The 23,921-nt window shown below is 34.0% G+C and overlaps 1 protein-coding gene across 1 annotated transcript in view; it reads left to right on the top strand.

Moving 5' to 3' along the window:
• Positions 1–23,921, top strand: part of HFM1 (helicase for meiosis 1) — a 109,987-nt gene that overhangs the window by 49,440 nt on the left and 36,626 nt on the right. The window contains exons 20-29 of the mRNA XM_021690122.1: positions 1,972–2,063; positions 3,472–3,578; positions 3,678–3,725; positions 13,709–13,806; positions 13,889–14,020; positions 16,534–16,619; positions 16,850–16,933; positions 17,083–17,240; positions 18,694–18,797; positions 20,264–20,410. Of these exons, the coding sequence (XP_021545797.1) occupies positions 1,972–2,063; positions 3,472–3,578; positions 3,678–3,725; positions 13,709–13,806; positions 13,889–14,020; positions 16,534–16,619; positions 16,850–16,933; positions 17,083–17,240; positions 18,694–18,797; positions 20,264–20,410 (1,056 nt within the window). The remainder of the gene's footprint in view (positions 1–1,971; positions 2,064–3,471; positions 3,579–3,677; positions 3,726–13,708; positions 13,807–13,888; positions 14,021–16,533; positions 16,620–16,849; positions 16,934–17,082; positions 17,241–18,693; positions 18,798–20,263; positions 20,411–23,921) is intronic.

The raw sequence follows: 23,921 nt of genomic DNA, 5'->3' as shown, positions 1-23,921 counted from the left end.
AGACAGCTAGAGAGGGAACACAAGCAGGGGGAGTGGGAGAGGGAGAAGCAGCCTCCCGCTGAGTGGGGAGCCCGATGGGGGCTTGATCCCAGGACCCTGGGATCATGACCCAAGCCGAAGGCAGACACTTAACAACTGAGCCACCCAGGCGCCCCTCTTTCATCTTTTCTAATAAGCCAGCAAGCATCAAGTCTTTTCTCAAACCTTTCATTTTCTCTAGCAGGGAGAAACCTTATATTAATTTATAAACATCAAGGATAAGAGGAGCATCTTTAAATATATCCTAAAGGTTAACATACTTGTTCCCATGGTAACCATATTCTCTGTATCTCACACACTGCTCTCAGAAGCTGCCTTTTATGAACCACTGCATCACCCGCATTTTGTTTGAACATATCCACCAGGATCTTAATTGATAAAGTGGCTTTTAAGCTTCCCCGGCTACTTCTCTTCCTGATTCTTAGTTCTGTCAACTCTACGATGTCCTTGATGCCTATATGTCTGATGGAATGTCCAATTCTTCCCTTCTTCAGCAAAACCTATAGCAGCAGTATGCAATTTTTTCTTCCCAGCTGTTTCCTGTGTGTGCTCACAAGGCTTGAAATTCTTTATAATGTTTTTGACAATTTGTAATTGAAACCAGTAACTTTTCAAATGAATTTCATCTTTTGCTTACCCCTGCTTTACCCATACTGCTACTTCCAGCCAACTCAGTGTTCTATTTCCAAAACAATTTGTTTTCAAATGTCAATTTAATTAAATATTGCTCAAGAATTTTAAGTGGTCCCCTGTTATTTTATAAATCAAATCCAAAATCTAAACTCCTTTGTTAGCATTTCAAGGCTCTTTCAGGCCCTCATAGTCTATTATTCATCATGTTTTGGTAATAAAAGTAGGCAACATTTATTTACTGTTAGGCACTGTGCTAAGTACTATACATGTAATATTGCATTTAATCTTCACAACAAACATGTGACATATATACTTCTATTATCCCCAAATTACATTAAGAAACTGGTAAAATAACCTGCAAATGATCACCTACCTACTAAGTGATGGAGCAGTGACTCAAAGCAAGTCAGTTTCACCTGAACTCATAGTCACTATCAAGCCATATCTCTCACTAAAGTATTCTAAAGATAGTCTTTTTAAAAAAAATTTTTTTAGAGAGTGGCAGGAGAGGGAGAGAGAGAATCTTAAGCAGGCTCCATGCCCAGCTCAAGCCCAGCATGGGGCTCAGTCTCATGACCCTGAGATCATGACCTGAGCTGAAATCAAGAGTCAGATGCTTAACTGACTGAGCCACCCAGGCGACCCTAAAGATAGTCTTTAACTTTGCTGTTTTGATAAGTAAGTCTTGATTTTTTTACTGAGGTCATGACCGCTTTTCTTTTCTGCCAAGGCATATTATTTATTTTTAAATCCTGCTCAAGCCCCATTTTCTCTACTAAGGCATCCCACACTGACCATTCTCTTAGGTTTAATTTCTTCTGTACTTAAGCTTGTATATGTAAATATATTTTTTAAAGATTTATTTATTTATTTTAGAAAGAGAGAGAGTGTGTGTGCACAGAGTAAGGAGGGGCAGAGGGAGATCGGAGAGAGAATCTCAGGCAGACTCAGGCTGAGCACAGAGCCCAATGCCAGGCTCCATCTCATGACCCTGATATCATGACCTGAGCCAAAGTCAAGAGTTGGATGCTTAACCAACTGAACCACCCAGGTGCCCCTTGTATATGTAAATATTGTCATTAACTGGATTTTGTCCTCTAGTCTGGCTATTTTTCATATAGTTATCTCCCTCGCCGACCTATAAATTCTAGAAACTGTGTCTTCTAGATTTTCTGGTGTGTCTTTTGTACCTGATGCTCTTACAGGCATAGAATAGATGTTAAGGAATGTTTGTTAAACTGATGAAAAAGCAAGTTGTTTCAACTGGAGTGAATGTTTCTTTTTTATCTTTTTCCACAGAGGCAGGAAGATTGATGGCTTGGTATTACATTACATTTGAGACAGTGAAGAAATTTTGTACCATCAGTGGAAAAGAGACTTTATTAGATCTGGTAAATTAGTTGTCACTAGAAAATAAATATGTAATGATATAGTATGAAATAATAGTGGGGAAACAACTAATTTGCATATCTCATGCAATTTAAGAATGAGTGAGCAGACAAGAAAGCATTTTCTAGTAGTGCTGTGTCTCTCCATCTTATATACCTTTGATCATGAGATATGGAATATTACTCTTTACAATAAATTTTCAATTGTATCTCTGTATCAGGGCTAAGAAAATTTATATACATACCCAAAGTGGGGATGGCAACTACCTTTCAACTTAAGTGATAATGGCAATTACCTTGGTAGTGGCTACCAAGTATACTTTGTTGAGAAAGACCAGGATGATGTGGCATGATATATTAGGCAAGTCTGCTGTGAGTGATGGACAATGTTGGACATGTGTGCCACGTACTTGCAATTCTTCCCTAAATCTTTTGCATCAGAATAATAGTAGAAATAGGTTAGTATTGGTGATAGACCAGAAAAAAGCAGTGATTATGGAGAAGTGGGAGTGAAAACAAGGTTATACTAAGATATCAACAGTGAGGGCAACTTTACAGCTATAGCAGTAAATAGAACGATTGTCATGTTGTTGATACCTGAGAACTGTAGTGGTCCTTTCTCCCTTTATAGGGGACATGAATATGCAACAAGATATTTATTGTTATTCTCAAATTTAACCATTAATTTTTATTTAAAATATCTAAGTTGATTTTTGTAATGAGATTATTATACAAAAATTGCACAAAAACTGATGAAAACTAGAATGCTTGTCTTTTTATGTAAATATTATTCTTAACTAAGGGAATCGAGAGTAGAAAATCCCTGATATTAACATTAACTAATCTTATTTTAAGTTCAGTGAGTAAGAGGATTAGAGCGGTTGTTAGTTTCATGTTACAGATGTGAGAAACCAAAGCACAAGGAGTGCTTTGCTCAAAGTCATCTGGCAGAACTAGGCTCTGTAATACAAATTTCTTAATATCTAAAGCATTCTTTCCATTACAAAATTCGTGTCATTCAGGATAATGATTTGCAAACTACAGAAGAGTGAATAATAATATAATAGTAGAAATGACAGCTACATTAATTGAGTGCTTACTGTGTGGTAGGAACAAGACTGAATATTTTAAATTTTATTTTGTTAATCTTTATGATCTTATTGGTGTAGTCCCAGTCTCTAGCATAATGTCTGGCATATAACAAGTGTTTGTAAACACTTATTAGTGAATGAGTGAACCCTTAAAGAAGCAAAATGTATAAAGTGAATTTTTAATTCTGTTACACATTTTAAATGATAAAGCTGTGATATCCCAAGGCAGCTTGGAAAATAAGTAAATACAGAGAAAGAAGATGAGAGGAAAGAAGTAAAGAAGGGATATAAGTAAATGGGCAAATGATGAAATTTTATAGGTCACAATGATAGCCAGCTGCAAGGAATTTGCAGATGTGCAGTTAAGGATAAATGAAAAGAAAACACTGAATACTTTGAACAAAGATCCAAATCGGGTAACTATCAGGTATGGAAATTAAATATGTCTTAAATAATTTTTTAAAGGTTCTGTTTAGTTAAAATAAGTAGTAATAATAAAAGTTTTGCCCTGTGTTTTTATTTATAGATTTCCAATGGAAGGAAGAATTAAAACAAGAGAAATGAAAGTAAATTGGTAAAGATGATTGTTAAATGTCTTAAAATACTACCATTTGTGATTCATATTTATAAAACTTTTTTTAGTTTTAAAATTTATTTTAAATTTGTTTTCCTTAATATAAAAAAGAACACATTTACATAAAAATAAGGTGTCAGAATATAGATGTGAAACTAATGTCCAAAACCCTAACTTCAATTAAAATAGATGATTTGTGAATTTTTTAAATCAACAAACATTTTTTGAGAGTGTGTTCTGCTAAAGCAAGGTAATGATAGAAAAGAAAGTTAAGTTTGTCATCATCAGGAGTTTTCAAGTTATGTTGAATGAGAACCATGTGTATAAAGATAATGGACAGTATGAAAACACATATAATAGATGTATATTAAATGATAGTGGCATTCTGGGAGAGACAAATAGTAAAAGTAAAAACATGAGTGAGAGAATGCATATATGACAGTGGAATGTCTATTCTACCGAGAATGGGAAGTTTGTATGAGGAATAGTAATTAGAAGATTAAACTAAGACTACATTGTAAATTGTGACTTTTACAGTTTGCCATCACAAATACAATGATATTCTTTTCTGCTTGCCTTAGTGGTTGATTTTCTGAGTATTTAGGTCTTACTGTTAAACTTTTTGACTTAGATGATGTGATTTCATGTGAGATGACTTTTTTATGTACTTCAATAAAACCTGTTATCCAAAGAATTTGTTTTTCCTCCTTAGGTAGAGGAGGTCACTCTCTCCGGGATACTTCCTTACATTCCATTGAATTTTATCTCCCACATGCCTTGAAGTCCTGGAAACAAACTTCTCACAGTTGTATACAGCTCAACAGGCAGATCTATAGCTTGGACAACAGAAGTTAATGTTCTGTTTCTTAGCTATATTTTTCTAGAAATTCAAATACCCTTAGAGACTATATAGTCTAGTCCTTTCATTTTACAAATGAAGTAAGTAATGCCCAGATAAGCTGTGATTTTCCCAAGATTTTATTGCAATATTAGAGACTGAGCTAGAACTAGAACCTAGGTCTCTTGCTTCTCTCAATGATTTTTTTCCCATATACTCTGTTGCATCAACTATTGGGTCAAATTAAATCAAGGTATATTTCCACAAGCATCTTCTTAGGAACACTTTATTTGCAGCTTTAATGCTTCCATTTACCTTCCCTTAAATTGGGTCATACATTCTTTTGATTGGGGCTGTCAGATTTTAGAATTGATGATTTTATAATTTTTTATAAATATCATAATTTAGTTTCCTATTATAATTTCCCACCTTTCTGCATCTACTTGAATGTGACCAGGAAGAGAGAACTGTGTGGAGTCTTTTCTTAATCCAAAATGTACAGTTTTTTGGTAGGTGATGATGGCTAATAGTTACCACTTTCATGTGTCTCTCAGATCCCTGTTACTGTGCTGAATTTCAGATCTGTTTTTTTTTTTTTTTAAGTAGATGTTAATCTTCTTAGTTTTAAACTTTTATTCTTCCAAGTTTCTGACCTTTAATTTAAGGCTGTTTTTTATTTTTCATAACTTTAATTCCCAGATCTTTTGTACTCAGCAGTAGCTCTGTTTGTTTTAACTGGTATTTTTCAATTGACTCATAAGATGTATTTTCAAATCAGTGATTTCTTTTCTTCTTCATTTGTTTCTTGTTATTATATAAGTAAGGCATAGATTAATTTTTAAAGAGTCAAAAATTTATAAATCAGAGAGTAAGTTCTGTCTTGACCTCCCCATCTTTCTTCCCCAGAAGTAGCTATTATCAGTAATTTGCTGTGCATCCTTCCAATTTCCTATTTATTTAGCACAAATATGTGTGCTAATAAACCTATGTAATGTCTACTACCAAAAAAATCGTAATTATTGTTCTTGTTGTGCCATGAGGACCATAGGGGAAGGGAGGGAAAACTGAATGGGAAGAAATCAGAGAGGGAGACAAACCATGAGAGACTCTGGACTCTGGGAAACAAACAGGGTTACAGAAGGGAGGGGGGCGGGGGAGGGGGTAACCAGGTAATGGGTATTAAGGAGGGCATGTGTTGTGATGAGCACTGGGTGTAATAACGTGACTAATGAATCGTTGAACACTACATCAAAAACTAATGATGTGGGGCGCCTAGGTGGCTCAGTCGTTAAGCGTCTGCCTTCGGCTCAGGTCATGATCTCAGGGTCCTGGGATCGAGCCCCGCATCGGGCTCCCTGCTCCGCGGGAAGCCTGCTTCTCCCTCTCCTACTCCCCCTGCTTGTGTTCCCTCTCTCACTGCCGCTCTCTGTCAAATAAATAAAATCTTTATAAAAAAAAACAAAAAAAACTAATGATGTACTATATGTTGGCTAATTGAACATAATAAAAAAATAAAATAAAAAGATTCTATATCAGTATATATACACGTCAACCTTATTTATTTTAACGGCAACGTATACTTTAATAGCAATGTAGTCTATAAATATAATTTTTAACCACTCCTTTGTTGATGAAGAATTAGATGGCTTACAAATTTTTACTATTACAAATAGTGCTGAAATGAGCTTCCTGGTGTTTATATCATATTTTTCAAAGATTTCTGGGTGAAAATGTATATACATGAGAAGATTTAATATATATTGCCAAATTGCCTTTGAAAAGGCTTCTCTGATTTACAATTCCCACCCATAGTGTAAAAAGAGTGACTATTTCCACACATCCTAATACTTGTTTTGTATCTTTAAAGTTTTGTGAATCTAATGGGTGACAATTATATTTAAAAATTTGCAAATCCCTGATTATTAGGAGGAAATATATGTATTATCTGGTTTTATGCAGAAGTTTTAAATAGTTATAAAATCATACATATTAATCTTTTCCTTACAAGTTCTAGGTTTTGTCTTTTAGGAAGTTTTTTCCTATCCTGTATTTCTTAGGATTAGGTTCATCTGTGTAAAACTATGTAATAAAATGAATTAACAATAGCTTGAAGAGGACAGGCTACTTTTCTTCTATTTCAAGGTCACCTTATTGTCCAAAATGACTGTGAGGTCTTCAGCTATTACATTTGAGTATCTTCTCTCTTTTAGTAGACTTCTTGGAAGTCCTGATAACAGTTTGCACTAGTTATATGACTACCCCTAAGTGCAAAGGAGACTGGGAAATATCTTGGCAGTAGTGTGCCTAGATTAAAATTGGGGTTCTGCTATTAAGAAGGAAAGAGAGTGAATGTTGGGTAGGCAAAGCAGTCTCTGCCACAGAGACTTCTCCTATCATTTCTTCTAATACTTGCAAACCATTTTATTTTTACCTGTAGTCTTCTTATAAGGCATCTGGAGTTAATTTTTTATATGGTATAAGTTAGGAATTTATATTTTGTCCCTGAAAGGTAGTCAGAAGTGTTTGATAAATATGTTGCTATTTTCTCTTTGCCTACTGTTTTGTTTTTTTTTTTTTAAAGATTTTATTTTTTGACAGAGAGAGAGACAGCGAGAGAGGGAACACAGCAGGGGGAGTGGGAGAGGGAGAAGCAGGCTTCCTGCGGAGCAGGGAGCCAGACGTGGGGCTCGATCCCAGGACCCTGGGATCATGACCTGAGCTGAAGGCAGATGCCTAACGACTGAGCCACCCAGGCGCCCCTCTTTGCCTACTGTTTTTTTTTTTTTTTTAAAGATTTTATTTATTTATTTGAGACAGAGAGAATGAGATACAGAGAGCATGAGAGGGAGGAGGGTCAGAGGGAGAAGCAGACTCCCTGCCGAGCAGGGAGCCCGATGCGGGACTCGATCCCGGGACTCCAGGATCATGACCTGAGCCGAAGGCAGTCGCTTAACCAACTGAGCCACCCAGGCGCCCTTTGCCTACTGTTTTGAAATGCCACCTTCTCATAAACTAAATTCCTAATGATCTGTTTCTGGACACTTAACTGTTAGTCTAGTCTATTTATTTTGTTGCTATGACAATACCACATTGTTTTACTTGCTATTCTTTTATTGGAAGTTTTGTGATATGATAAGCCAAGTTCCTCCTTTTTGTTCTTCTAAAAATGTTTTTGGCTATTTTTCCTCCCTGTGAATTTTAGAATCAGCTCATCAAGATCTGTAAAAAGTTCTGTTGAAATTGGTTTTATAGATTAGTTTTGGAAGATTCTTGTTTTTACAGTTCTGAATCTGTCTAGGAATATGGTATCTTTCTCCATTTATTCAGGTTTTTATGTCTTTCTGTGACATTTTGTAATATATCATTTAGTTTTGTATTTCTTGGTAGGTTTATTTCTTGGTATTTTATGGAGTTTGATATTGTGAACAGAAGAGTCCTTTTTAAAAATTGCATAACATTGTATTTTGTAATCAGTTATGGATGGTATATAAAAAGGCTACTGGGTTTTTGTTTTTGTTTTAAGGCCACTGGTTTTTCAATTTTGATTGTTTTATCTATCTTACTGAACTCTCAAGAGTACTGGAAGTCCTTCATTTGGTTTGCAGGGATTTCCTAGATAGACAATCATATCTGTAAAGAGGGATAGTTTTATCTCTTGATTTCTAATAGTTAAAACTCTTTTTTCTCCTTAACTTGTAGGTGAAACTTCTAATATACTGTCCTTAGCTTGAGAACAAACATCCTTGTCTCATTACTGTTTTTCAGGGTCTAGTATCCAGTGTTGCACCACCAAGGAATTCCTCACACTTTTGGGATTAGGTTCTGGGATCTATTATCCTCCTTCTCACTTGTATATAAAAACAGGTTTGAGTTCAGGGTAGAGAGCAACCTCTTTTGGGTTGTCATTGTCGTGAATCTGAAAGTGTCTTTTATGTTCTTTGTTTTTGCAGGGTTTCTAACTTTTCTTGAATCAATTTTTGCTAACTTATATGTTCCTGAGATAGCATTAATTTCATCCAGCTTGTCTGTTTGACATATTTTGTTCTCTAATAAGTTAAAAATTCCCTCTGAAAATGTAATGTCAACTTTCTAATTCCTAATATTATTTGTGTCATCTCTTCTTTTTCTTAATTGGATTTTCCAAAGGTTTCTATATTTTGATCTTTTCAAGCCATTTATTTTTCTATTTAATTAATTTCTGATTTTATCTTTATTTTCTTCCTTTTACTTTCTTCTTTTTGTAATTTTTTTTTTACTATATGTTTGCTCCATTTATTTTGTTTTTCTTGTTTTCCATAAAATATTTAAGACTACAAATTTTCTAGTAAGTACCACTTTGGCATTGTTCTATAGATTTTTAAAATCTATTTCTATTCTTTTTCAGGGTAATTTTAATTTTAATTTCCTCTTTAAGAATTATTTAAAATTGTTTTTTAAAATTCTTAAAGTCATTCTTTTATTGTTATTTTCTATTTTTATTGGGTTGTAATTAGAGAATGTGGCCTGTCAGTGTTCTGCTTTATGATATATATTGTGATTTTACTTGTGGCTTAGTACATGGTTAATTTTTATGATTGTTCTGTGTGAATTGTAAATGAATATATGAATGATGTGTTTCCTAGGCACTAAGTTGTATATTTTGCCACTAAGAGTAGTTCGCTAATTGTGTTACTCAAAGTGAGATATCTCTCATTTTTCATGTAGAGTTTTATTATTCAAAAGAGAAATTTATTATATTGTTTAAGGAAAATATAGTAAGATTATATAATGGATCTAGAAATGTGACATCAGGTGATTCAAGGGAATATATACATCCCTAGAACATTTGGAAAAGCAGATAAAAAAGGAATAGGTATGCAGTAGGCAGAAGAGTGACATATTGTCTAGTTAGGTGTGGACTGTGAGAATGACTATAAAAGTTTAGTAAGAGTTTTGGAATAAACAAAGGAGCAGATCATAAGGAAATCGTCTTAGAATTGTGCATAAAAGGAGTTGTACTAGGGGTGCCTGGGTGGCTCAGTCAGTTAAGCAACTGAGTCTTGGTTTCATCTCAGGTCATGATCTCAGGGCCGTAAAATCAAGCCCTGTGTCTGGCTCTGTGCTCAGCAGGGAGTCTGCTTGAGATTCTCTCTCTCCCTCTGCCCCTCCCTCTGCTCATGCTCTCTCTCTCTCTTTCCCCCTACCTCCCTTTCAAATAAATAAATAAATCTTAAAAAAAAAAAGAAGTTGTACTTAACCTGTATATTTAGACATATTTTAGATACTACAGAACAATAGGCTCACATGTCCATGTTGCCTTTCTTGTCCTATCTTGTCCTATCTGCTGCTAGATGGAAAGGAGCTGGGTAGATGAGTCAACTAACTGTCCTATTGAATACTTTTTGCTTTTAATTCTATTTTGTCTAATATTAATATTGCTAGTTTTATTTTGTATATCTTTTTTATTCTTTTTTCATATTGTTTTATTTTAAATATAATTTGTATAGATAACATATAGCTAGATTTTGTTACTATTTTTTAATCCGACCTCAGAATTCTTTTGAGGAATTCAGTACATTTACATTTATTATAATTACTAATATGTTTAGATTTACTCTTATTTTATGTTTTCTTAGCGTTATTATTGCTTATTTATTTCTTTTTTCTCACTAATTTTTTTCTTTTGCCTCTTCTGCCTCTTTTTGGATGTATCAAGTTTTCTTTGTTTTTGTTCTTCTAGCTAGCTCTTCCTTTAAAATTCTATATTGCATATGTAGATTTGTATTTTTCCACCAATATCTATAGAAAATGAACATTTTAAACTTACCCCTTGTGAGTCAAAACCTTATCACATTTTCACTTCCCTCCTACTTCTTGTTCTCTTCCATGTTTATTCAGATCTTTGGGATTTTAGTTCCAGTTGTTACTTCAAAATATTTTAGTCTGCATTAAAGATTATAGACTTACCTAATTTTTTTTCACTAATTTCTTTGCTTACTTCTTGCTTTTTAAAATTTCTGCCTTCCTTTTTGTTACATATACAGTTTATTCTGCTGGGTACATTCTTAAGTAATTATTTTTTTAAGATTTTATTTATTTATTTGACAGAGAGACACAGCGTGAGAGGGAACACAAGCAGGGGGAGTGGGAGAGGGAGAAGCAGCCTTTCTGTGGAGCAGGGAGCCCGATGGTAATTAACATAACATAATAAAATTTAAAAAAAAAAGAAATACCACCTGTGGGGGGAAAAAAAAGAATACAACATTTCAGTAAATTGCTCAGACAAGTATCTCAGGACTCTCTCTCCTTAATCTGTTGATTTTTTTTTTATAAGGAACGAGTTTTTCAAAAAATTGAAGTATAGTTGACATACAATGTTGTGTTAGTTTTGGGTGTACAACATAGTGATTCAACAATTCTACACATTACATGATGCTCACCATGATAAATGTAGTTACCCTCCGTTGCCAGTTATTACAATATTATGTCTATTGATTCTTCTGCATGTGTTATGGATAATTTCCTCCAGTTTTATTTTTCTCATAGATTTGATCCTCTTCATAGATTTTATTTCTAACATTAAACTTTCTGGTCTACCAGTGGCATGCTTTCTGGTTTTCCTGTAGTTTTATGGATGGAGACATACACACATAAACACACATATACGTATGTCGGTCCTTTCAGGGAATTTGAAGAAGAGTAAGTATACAGAAGGCTCCATGTGCTATCTTGATCCTTTGTCTCAGGTGTTTCTTTGGGCATTCTTATTTTATGCTTAAGCAGAAAAAAATGGCTTCAGAATAACTCTTCCCCTCTCAAAAGTGTTGTACAGCTTCATAATACACCTTTAACTTTCCTTCATTTGCAGGATTTCTTTTGTTATTGTTCTTGTTTATAGTCTTTAATTGAAATGATGAAAGAGGAAATAGATCTATTTAAAACAAAACCAAATAGCTACTTTGGTCTAGATTAAGATGTGGTACCTGAGTTAGGATTCATTTGAGGGATTTCTATTCTTTATACACAAATCTTTTTGGAAAAATCCTTCCTTTACTAAGTTGGCCAGGATACAGAAGTCTTTTGGAAAGTTCTTGTATCATTTTTATTAGTTTGCTAACTAATCTTAGTAACAGGGCTGTATCTAGCTACAAAGTTGAATGAGAAATACAATCTTCGTGTATAGGTAAGAACAGATAATGGGACAGTCAGCTAGCAGTTTCTGTCATAGGTATGCAAAGCATCTAATGTAGTGCCTGGAGCTAAGTATTCAAGAAATGGTTATTAATAATTATTATTATCTTTGGCTGAGCCATTTAAGATCTCTCCTGGCTGCACCAGTTTGCATTCCCATCAGCAGTGTACGTACAAAGGGTTCCTTTTCCTCCATATCCTCACCAGCACTTGTTTCTTGTGTTTTTGATTTTAGATGTTCTGACATGTATGAGGTGATATTTCACTGTGGTTTTGATTTGCATGTCCCTGATGATTAGTAATGTTGAGCATCTTTTCATATGTCTGTTGGCCATCTGTATGTCTTCTTTGTAGAAATGTCTATTCATGTCTTCTGCCCATTTTTAAATTGGATTGTTTGGTTTTTTGATGTTGAGTTGTATAAATTCTTTATATATTTTGGATATTAACTCCTTATCAGATATATCATTTGCAAGTATCTTCTCTCTTTCAGTAGGTTGTCTTTTTGTTTCATTGATTGCTTCCTTTGCTGTGAAGAAGCTTTTAATTTTAATGTAGTCCATTAGCTGTTTTTGCTATTGTTTCCCTTGCCTTAGAGACTTACCTAGAAAAATGTCAGAGAAATTATTGCTTGTGTTCTCTCCTAGGATTTTGATGGTTTCAAGTCTCACATTTAGGTCCTTAATCCATTTTGAGTTTATTTTTGTGTATGGTGTAAGAAAGTGGCCCAGTTCTATTCTTTAGCATGTGTCTGTCCAGTTTCCCCAACAACATTTATTGAAGAGACTGTCCTTTTCCCATTGCATATTCTTGCCTCCTTTGTCAAAGATTAATTGACCATATAATCATGGGTTTATTTCTGGGCTCTCTGTTCTCTTCCATTGATCTATATGTCTGTTTTTGTGCCAGTTCCATACTGTTTTGATTACTGTAGTTTTGTAGTATATCTTGAAATCTGGGATGGTGATACCTTCAGTTTTGTTCTTCTTTTTCAAATTGCTTTGGCTATTCGGGGTCTTTTGTGGTTCCATACAAGTTTTAGATTATTCTTTACAACCATCTCTTAATAGATAATATAAAATAACTTTCAGAAGATACACTATAGCCAAAAGAATTAAATAGTCTATAGTTTCAGCTATATGCATCCATTCTGAGGAGTTGGTTACTACCTTCTGTTTTCACATACTGTTTGCTAAAACTAAACCATGAAATATAACTATTATTCTGCTCTCTTTGTATACCTGACTTATCAAGAGACCTTCAAGAAATTAATATAAGTCGATAATTTTAGTTAGATCCATAGGGTGAGTTGCACATCATTGTCTGGTTAGAAAAGTAAACAGGCAAAATGGGATATAGTAGGTACAACGTACGCTAGTTCCTTTTCTCCCTTCTTACCACCCACTCCTCAAATTTTGTAGCCAAGCAACTGCTAGTTTCTAATAATCAACTAATATGTTACCAACCTTCATATATTGAACAGAATCTTCAGACCTAATACTCTGCTTGTCACTCATAGGCACTTAATAAATATTTGTTTGTTACACAAAGTGCCTTGCTTTTCTATAATAACATATATGTAGAGCTAAAAGAACTCTATTGGAGGAGAATATGAAAACAATTTTAGATGTGTTGAGGTTAAAGAAATAGTCTAAGTGAGAGTGCCCTGTAAGCATTTGAAATTTATCAATCTAGCGATTATAATGAAAGTCTTGAGAAGAAATGAGATTTTTGAGAAAAGGAGAGGTTGAGGGAATGAAGAAGAGTAGAGAAATAAGAAGGGGACTTTTAGAGGTTGGAAAGAAGTTAACAATGACTTGTAACAATAATGATGCAAGATATAGAATCATCTAGTGTCACAGAAATCAAGGCAGAGAGGAATTTTAAGAAGAGATACTTCAATCAATGATGTCAAATACTATGAGATAATAGTTTTTAAAAGAAAATCATGAAATTTCTTCTTTCCTTCATTCAGTCTTATTCAGGCTCAGCTAGGATGCATTCCCATTCAGGACTTTGCTTTGACACAAGATACCGCGAAGATTTTCAGAAATGGCTCACGAATTACAAGATGTATGTTATAGGATTAATGGATTTTCAATATTTTTCCCAGTAAACTATTATACTAGATTTAACATTGGAAACTTTTTTTTAGGGTTGTCAGATTTTGTGGCTGTTCAAGAAAAGAAGTTTGCTGTGCTATTGAACAGTTTGATATTAGCTAAATGTTTTAGATGCAAACTTTGGGAAAACTCTCTACATATATCCAAACAGCTGGAAAAAATTGGTAGGTACTGAATACAGGCAGGCAATTTGTCAATGTCTGCAGTTTATTTTGTTTTTCATTGTTAGGAAAATTATCCTATGGTGTTTATAGACCTTAAGAAAAAAATGTGTTTGTAGGTATAAATAAGGTACTGAACTTTACTTCTCTTGAAAATCTGATTTTCATTTTCTCCTGCCTGAAGGATTCTATTTGAAATCAATTGGGAAACTAATAAAAATGAATGCTCTTTTTTTTTTTTTTTTAATTTTTAAAAATTTTATTTGAGGGTTGGGGCAGAGAGAGGAGAGAGAGAGAGAATGAGCAGGGAGGAGGATCAGAGGGGAGGGAGAAGCAGACTCCCCACTGAGCAGGGAGGCCTGATGTGGGGCTCCATCCCAGGATCTTGAGACCATGACCTGAGCCAAAGGCAGATGCTTAACCAACTGAGCCACTCAGGCGCCCCCTAATAAAAATGAATACTCTTATTTTTAAATTTGTTCTCAAACCAAGAGTGAAAGTTTGTTTTAGTAATTAGGTAACTATGTGTTGCTCTCTCTTCCACTTTTATGATTGTTTTGCTCTCAATGACAAGGTACAGAGCTAGCAATCCTAGCCATTCCTAATTCATTACAGAGAATTATGTCACTTATTTATATCTTAACTTTTTTCTCTTTTTTTCAGTAATAGGACAGTATTCGCACTGATCTTCATAGAGATTCTGTAGACAAAAGATTGTACCTAATTATTTCCTATCTATTGAGATCTAGCTGAAGTTATGTACTGAAACAGTCTAGAGGGTGCCAGTTACAAAGACTGGGGTATAACTAAGTACTCTAGAGTTCTCCAGTTTGGTGCCTTTGATTTTGTGATCCTATTCCTCCTTCTCTCTAAGAAGAGAGTTGTTATTCCATGACTGACAGCTTTGTTAGCTTTATAATTTTATATGCATCTTGGGGACATTAAAAAATTATGTAGTCGGTTATTAGGGATTGTCTCATTATTCCTTAGAACAAAGATCTCCAACTATTTTGTGAGGAAGTGCTTTTTTATTTCCTTGAAGTTTGAAATCAGTGGGATAGCAGAGAACTGACCAGTCCTGGGAACTGGGGTGAAGATGGGGATTAGATGGTGAAAGTAAGGTCAAATTAGAGGAGGGATTCTTGACGTTAAGACTCACCTTTCTACTGAAGTCCTAGCGAACCAGATGCTGCACCCATCTCAAAAAGATGAGTTCTAAAGTGGGAAGGAGGTTCCATACAACATTTAGGAAATAACAACTTACAGAAGTTTAGAAATTAAGTTAAATGATTATTAAGAAAGTTTTCATTGTATTTGAAAAAGAGTCTTTCTGACTTTCTAGAATATTGTCCATCAGGCATCATTTGCATCCTATCCCTTCCAAATTGTCGAACACCAATGTGTTTTTTACACTTACTCAGTATGGCTGAAGAAAAAGAAGCAAAAATTGCCCACCAAAATTCATACACTAGAAAAATGGGAGAATCAAAATAAAAAAGCAAATCTAAGTTCTTCCTGAGCATCAGGAAAAAAATAATGAATACAAATTGATTTTCAGCAATGTTTATAAAAAATTAAAATTCAAGAAAAGTTTTGAGGGAAAATGAACATGAAGGAATTATTAATACTAGGAGTTGTATCTTAAGAATGAATAAGAGAAATTCCCAAGGATAAATGTATGGAAAAAGAAATAGTGTAATATCCCCACCAGTAATATATGTGCCTTAGGCAAGATTGTAATATCTTGGAATTTTATACTTCTGACAGTATCTCCTATTTCAGGGTTTGGTTAAATTCATTTGTGAGTGTAAGAATTTTAAATTCAAGTTTCTTAAAGCATAAAGAAACAGAGACAGTGCAAAGATGGAAGTGAACTTGATATATTTGAAGAACAAAATTAAAGCAAATGTGGCTAGAGAGTGGTCAGCAAGAGGAGACTGGTAGGAAATTAAATGGGACAGGTAGGCTGTGGTCAAGTCAGATAGGTAAGGGAGTTTGGTCATGGTAAGAAATTGTCACTTTATTCTAAATGCAATGGAAAGGAATTGGAAATTTTAGACAGAAGAGTAAAATTATCTGATTTCAGTACAGAAACCTAGAACTCTATTTCTAAGATGGAAATAGAGAGCCATAGCTTTATGAAGCAGTATTCCCATCCATAAATCATGTTGTCTTTTTTTCAAATATGAGTGTAATACGTAACAGTAGGAATCGCTTGGTACTTTCTCCATGGATGACATATGATAAAAATAAGAGTTAAATCATCATGTGGACCAAAGAGTTCCTCTTTCTTCTATTAAGCAAATACATGTTTTATTTCAGTTTGAAAAAATAAATATGAACAATTGAATGTCAGAGCCCAAATAATTGAACTGAAAACTTTTTTATAAAACTTCAAAAATTAGTTATTAATCTGGATCTTTAAAAAAACTTTTTACTAATGTCATTGAAAAGTTAAGTATAGATTTAGTTTAAAATGGATTGTTTAAAACTGCTATTTGATTAATTTTCCACAGGTATAACATTGTCAAATGCAATGGTAAATGCAGGTTTGACCTCCTTTAAAAAAATAGAAGAAACAGATGCAAGGGAACTTGAACTGGTATTTAATATTCACTTATTCCTAATGTTACCTGAATTTTACCTAAATTTTAAAGCCTACCTTTTATATCTTTATTTCTTCTAAAAAATTGTTTTTCTCATCATAATCATAAGTATTTTAATTTAAGGTTTTGGGTAATAAGCATTATTAAAACTATTGATGCTAAAAAGTGTTTTACTAAAAGAACTTCTAGTCTTGTGGTAAGAATATAATGATATAAATGTTTTTAGATTTTAAATAGACACCCCCCTTTTGGAACACAAATAAAAGAAACAGTGATGTATCTACCAAAATATGAACTTGAAGTGGAACAGGTAAATATTTTTTGGGTTTTGTTTGTTTGTTTGTTTTTTAGGTATTTTCATTGTCTTTTCAGCAATAAAGCTATCCATAGCTGACTTGGAGCTGAATAAGAGTAGTAAGGTTATCTTTAACACTTTTTATGCCTATCCTTTTTTTAAAGATTGCAAGATATAGTGATACCATGGCGGAAATATTAGTGACCATTATATTAAGAAACTTTGAACAGCTACAAACTAAAAGAACAGCACCAGATTCTCACTATGTTACCTTAATCATAGGTGATGCAGATAATCAGCTGGTTTTTAAGCACAAACTTATGTAAGTGTACAATTTCCATTTGATTTTATTTCTAAGCATATACTATGAAAGAAAAATTCTGCTGAGAAGCAGTACTAAAATCACTGTGGGATTAATTAAATTACATTTTCCTTTCCCTGAAATGGAGTAGTTTCTTGTCTGTTAAAGAAGTATTCACATTGGGTCTGTTGTCAGTACTCAAATGAACGAAGTGTGAAATCTATCACCAAGGTTTGAAACAAGTGAATAAATGACCTTTAGGAGTAGCTATACCCCACTGTTGTTGAACTTTCTTATTTTGTTGCTTTTCTCCAGTCATTCACAACCTTACTACTCTTTCATTATCTTCCTCCTGCTCCTTCAAGATATACCTAATATTTCCAAATTAAAATCCAACAAACTACTATAGCTCCATTGTAAGATCAGGCAACCAGTTCAAATATATAAAGGAGCTACCTTCCCTTACACCTGATTCTCTAGCATGCCATTCTATGATTTTTACATCAGCCTTTTTTCTGATACTGTTATTTTCTCCCAGGATGCCATAGGCAAACTCTAAAGTTAGCAGTTATAGGTATAGCTAATATTTTTTGAGCTCTCTGTAGGTTCCAGATAATGAATTGTTTAATCTTTGTATAGACAGATGCTATCATTATCTAAATTTAATAGAGGAAGAAATTGAGACCGAGAGTTTAATTAATTTGTCTAAGGTCATATAGGTTTATAGCAAAGTCTAGATTTTAACCCAAGCAGTCTTACTTCAGAGCCTATCCTCCTAATCATATTATTTTACTTGTGAGTTCAGGATTAGCAGTGACTCTGAAATGGGAATCTCATTGTTGCCAGAGCATTGGAAGATACCTTCCCCAAATAGTCTATTCAAGGTTCCTAAAGGGACTATGGTGCCTAATAGAACATCCCTTTCACTGTTAACCACTTTACTGCACCTAGCTGTGACACATTTATAGAGAATATGTCATTGTACAAATCTTTGTTCTCTGTGACAAGTCTGAAGACAGTCTTGACTATATAAAGCTAAAATAAGTTCAATCACAAAATTGGTTGCTGGTTTGTGATGTTATTGGATATAGACTATTTTATATGAATTTTAAAGATACTATTCAAGTTCTCACAAATTCGTGTATCCTATATATAGCCATTTAAAAGTGGTAGTGATTTAGGGGCAAGCTCATGGGTTGTTGATGTCAACTATATTTTTAGGTGGGCCTAAAATGAGGCAATGCAACTTGGAATCAGCTGTTTGGTCAATGTGTAGTTAGAAAATTATTATTGCAGTAGCCCCATTGACACTCCATTTCTCCCTTCTCAGAATTTGCAGCTAGTAGTTTTCAGTACTGACTTCAGTTTACTACCAGATAGGACCTATCTAAGGGTCAATCTGCCCTTGATGATTAATGTATTATTTCATTTAGTATTTGGATCACTATTTAAATGGTATGTTATTCTTTTTCAGGGATTCTATTTTGCTAAAAGCTGGAAATTGGACTAAAAAGATTGATGTGAAGAGAGCTTTTAAATCTGAAGATCTTAGCTTAAATCTAATTAGTTCTGAATATGGTCAGTTCATTGAAGTAATGAACACATAAATGTAAAGAATATGATAACATTTAAAAATTTCCTTCATGCTGAAACAGAAAAACAATTTAAATGATATTGTGTAAAAATAAGTTATTTAAATAATATGAATAATTTTTTTTAAATTTTTTTATTCTTATATTATCCCCATACATTGCATCATTAGTTTTAGATGTAGTGTTCCATGATTCATTGTTTGTGCATAACACCCAGTGCTCCATGCAGAATGTGCCCTCCTCAATACCCATCACCAGGCTAACCCATCCTCCCACCCCCCTCCCCTCTAGAACCCTCAGTTTGTTTTTCAGAGTCCATCATCTCTCATGGTTCGTCTACCCCTCCGATTTCCCCCCCTTCATTCTTCCCCTCCTGCTACATTCTTCTTCTTCTTTTTTTTTTTCTTAACATGTATTGCATTATTTGTTTCAGAGGTACAGATCTGAGATTCAACAGTCTTGCACCATTCACAGCGCTTACCAGAGCACATACCCTCCCCAGTGTCTATCACCCAGTCACCCCATCCCTCCCACCCCACCCCCCACTCCAGCAACCCTCAGTTTGTTTCCTGCAATTAAGAATTCCTCATATCGGGTGCCTGGGTGGCTCAGTTGGTTGAGCAACTGCCTTCAGCTCAGGTCATGATCCTGGAGTCCCGGGATCGAGTCCCGCATCGGGCTCCCTGCTCAGCGGGGAGTCTCCTTCTCCCTCTGACCCTCCCCCCTCTCATGTGCTCTCTCTCTCCTCTCATCCTCTCTCTCAAATAAATAAATAAAATCTTTAAAAAAAAAAAAAAGAATTCCTCATATCAGTGAGGTCATATGATACATGTCTTTCTCTGTTTGACTTATTTCACTCAACATAATACCCTCCAGTTCCATCCACGTCGTTGCAAATGGCAAGATCTCATTCCTTTTGATGGCTGCATAATATTCCATTGTATATATATACCACATCTTCTTTATCCATTCATCTGTCGATGGACATCTTGGCTCTTTCCACAGTTTGGCTATTGTGGACATTGCTGCTATAAACATCGGGGTGCACGTACCCTTTCGGATCCCTACTTTTGTATCTTTGGGGTAAATACCCAGTAGTGCAATAATATGAATAATTTTAAAAGAAGTTTCATGTATTTAGATATGTAAAAGATGGCATGGACTAAGATAAAAAAATTAAAATTGTGTCTGTTCATTTATAGGTATTTTATTTTCCAAGATAATAAAATTTCAATTGTAGGAACATTGATTTTTATTTTTATGATGATAGATGTATAAATTTTAATTTGTTATTTTTTTAACTCTTGTTTTTTTTACATTTTTATTTCCTGGACTTGTTAGCTCTTTCATTTCAAAAGGTGTAGAAGTATGAGAGATAATAAAAACAAATAAATGATCTCATGGCTAGATTTATATGCCTTAAATCCTTGTATACTTTTTTCCTTTTTTCAGTTGGACTTGATATTCAGCAGAAATTTACAGTCTTTTACTTAGGACCCAAGAGGCTTGGAAGTCAAATAATTATGCGAAAAAAATCAGAAACAGAGATTTCCCATTCGAAACATTCAAATAGATCTACGGTATCAGGACCCAATAAAGGTAAATGGCTATATTTATTCCTGTATTGCATTAAAGCAAAGTTACGGCTAGGGAGGAGTATCAGTGTTATAGTACTGCTCCATTCAGATGTAGATACTTGGGAATTAGATATTTAAGCTTCATAATAATTACATTAACAATATATAGTAGGAATTCTTTCTTATAACTAATATTTGTCAAACTGGGGTGATATTTGGAGCACAAATTATTTGACTAGTTTTTGATATACAGTGCCCCTTTTTCATACCCACTCTATTCTTATGGCCATTGTTGGGGAAGAGCAAATGATATATAAGACTTTATAGATTTGATGAGGCAAACCAGGTGACAGTGAACTTTAATTTTTTTTATTATGGAATATTTCAAACATACACAGAAGTAGACAGACCTGTGTAATGAACCCTTATGTACTCATTACCTAAATTAAACAATGATTAACTCATGGCTTATATTGTTTCATCTATACCTCTCTTCAGTTTTCCCCTTCTATATTTTGAAGAAAATTGGATATCATATCATATCCTCTGTAAATGTTTCAGTATATATTTGTAAATGGTAAGGATTTAAGAAAAAACATATATTACTCTTACACATAAAAAGCTAATAGTAACTAATATCATCCAATCCTGAGTTAATATTCAGATTGCTAATTACCATATAAGTAAGGGGAGCAACTAATAGGTACTGAGGAATGTGAAAGCAGTGGTTCCTACCAAAGTAACCTAGACAGTTATGCTTTCTGAATTGGTAGTTATAATAAATAGTAACTGCAGTGAAAGAAGGCAGGAAGAGCACATATAGAATTATTCTGTGAACCCATGAACACTCATCTCCTCCTCTTTAAAGAACACAGAAGAGGGTGCCTGAGTGGCTCAGTTGCTTAAGCATCTGCCTTTGGCTCAGGTCGTGATCCTGGTATCCTGGGATTGAGCCCCGTTTTGGGCTCCCTGCTCAGCCGGGAGTCTGCTTCTCCCTCTCCCTCTGCCTGTCCCCCTGCTCATGTCTCTCATGTGCCTCTTTCTCTCAAATAAATGAATAAAGTCTTAAACAAACAAAAAAAGAGCACAGAAGAGCTAACATTTCTGGGTAGAATGCAGTAGTTTGTGGCCGGCCAGTGCATTCACAGTAACAACTATAAAGCCTACCTAAGTAATAAATATTATAATTTATAGGACATCTGTGAAAGCAGACTAAAGGTACTAAAATTCTAGAGGGAGAACCATTTCAGGACTGAGGAGTCAAGGACCTGTAGGCTCTTAATTAAAAGCCTGAGTATGCCGTGCTCTCAGAAGGGGTTTATGTGATCAACCACTCACCATGTTTGCCTGACAGAGGAAAAGGGAAACCTTCTTTGGTGGAAAATATAATCTGGAATCTACAGACACAATGTCTGCCATACAAAAAAAAATGATGAGACCTTCAAAGAGGCAAGACCATATGACTTATAATTAACAATATAAAGAAATGAAGCAGCTCTGTACATGATTCAAATAAGAGAGCTAGCATTTAAAGATTGTAAAAAATAACTATGATTAATATTTTCAAGAAAATAAAAAAATAAATGTATGAAAGGCTGGGAAATTTCACCAGAAAATTGTAATCCATACAGAGATTTAAATGGACTTTCTTGAATTGAAAAATACATTATCTGAAGTGAAAAATTTATTGGTACGTTTAATAATGGATTGGATATAGCCAAACTCAGGATCTGTGAACTGTTAAACATATCAGGAGAAAATATTCAAATTAAAGCCCAGAGATAAGAGAATGGAAAGAACACACAAAAAAAAACGTAATACTCAAAAGTTCTAAAATATGCATAATTAAAATCTCTGAAGCACAGAAGAAAAAGAATGGGACAAATGCAATATTCAGAGACAATGGCTAAGAACATTCCAAAATAATGAAAGACATCAACTCATAGATTCAGAATTTTAGCAAACCCCAGGAGACTAATGCACAGAAAACCACAACTGGGCATGTTATAGCAAAACCCTGAAAATCTTAAAAGCAGACACGGAAAAACTACATATTACCGTCAAAGGAGCAACAGTGAAACTGATAGCTGATTTATCAACTATGATGATAGAAACAGAAGATAATGAACCAACAGCTTCAAAATGCTTTAAAACGCTGCCAACCTAGGTTTCTGTGCCCAGTGAAAAATATCTTTAAAAATAAAAGTGAAATAGAGACACTTTGAAGAAAAGCAAAACAAAACAAAACTGAAGCACTCCATCACTATTACTAAATTTATTGGCCTGCAGTAAAAGAGATACTAAAGGGAGTTCCTTAAAGGAAAATGACCACAGATGAAAGTGCAGAAATGCTGGAGGGAATGAAAAACTGTAGAAATGGCAAATAAATGGCTAACTCTAAATCAACTATTATAAAACAGTAATTGAAATGACTTCTAGAGTTTTAAATATATGTAGAATTAAAATGCAAAAATGTTCTTACCTTAGGACTATAGCACATCAAATATGAGGAATATAGAAGGACAGAAATAATAAAGAGAAAAGCAGAAGTGAATGAAATATAGAATGTAAATGTACAACAGAAAAATCAACTAAGTTAACATTTGGTTCTTTGAAAGGATGAATAAATTTAAAAATCCCTTATCAAGACTGATAAAGAGATAAATACAAATGAACAATATTAAGAATGAAAAAGGGGATACCACTACAGACATCAAAAAGATAAAGATATTGTGAATAATTTTATACCAATAAATTTGACATAATTTGGGTAAAAATGAACAAATCCTTCAGAAGCAAAACTTACTGATGGAAAAAAATAGAAAATTTTAGTAGTCTGTTACTAGGAATGAAATTGAAGCAATTAAAAATCTTTCCACAAAGAAATCCTGAGGGTCAGGTGATTTCACTGGTGAATTTCCCCAAACATTTAGGAAAAAATAATATCAAACTTACCCAAATTTTTCAGAGAATGGAGAAGGAAAGAATAGTCTACTGATGTAATTTTTTTGAACAGAACCAACATGGGGATCTTGATTTCAAAACCTGACAAAGACATTAAAAGAAAGGGAAATTATTCACCAGTGTACCTCATGGAAATAGATCCAGAAGTTCATAACAACGTATTAGCAAGTAGAATCTGGCCATATATTTAAAAAGCATACTACAGTACAATTAAGTATGGCTTATTTCATGTATGCAAGAGTGCCTTAGCATCCAAAGATGGATCAATGTATTTCACTACACTAACAGGAAAAAAAAAAAAGAAAACCATGTGATCCTCTTGATAGAGGTCAAAGAAGTTTGACAGAAATTTAGTGTTCATTTTTTATTAAATATATATATATATAAAACAAATGTCATGCACAGTGGTGAAATCATTTAAAAACTTTCCCATTTAGATGGAGAATGATACAAGAATGTTCTCTATTACTATACCTATTTAACATTGTGCTAGAAGTCCTAGTCAGGGGCGCCTGGGTGGCTCAGTCGTTAAGCATCTGCCTTCGGCTCAGGTCATGATCCCAGGGTCC

Source organism: Neomonachus schauinslandi, chromosome 4 (genome assembly GCF_002201575.2).
Source record: "Neomonachus schauinslandi chromosome 4, ASM220157v2, whole genome shotgun sequence".
NCBI classification, from domain to species: domain Eukaryota; kingdom Metazoa; phylum Chordata; class Mammalia; order Carnivora; family Phocidae; genus Neomonachus; species Neomonachus schauinslandi.
The sequence above is the reverse complement of the archived record's forward strand: the minus strand, read 5'-3'. Positions and strand labels throughout refer to the sequence as shown.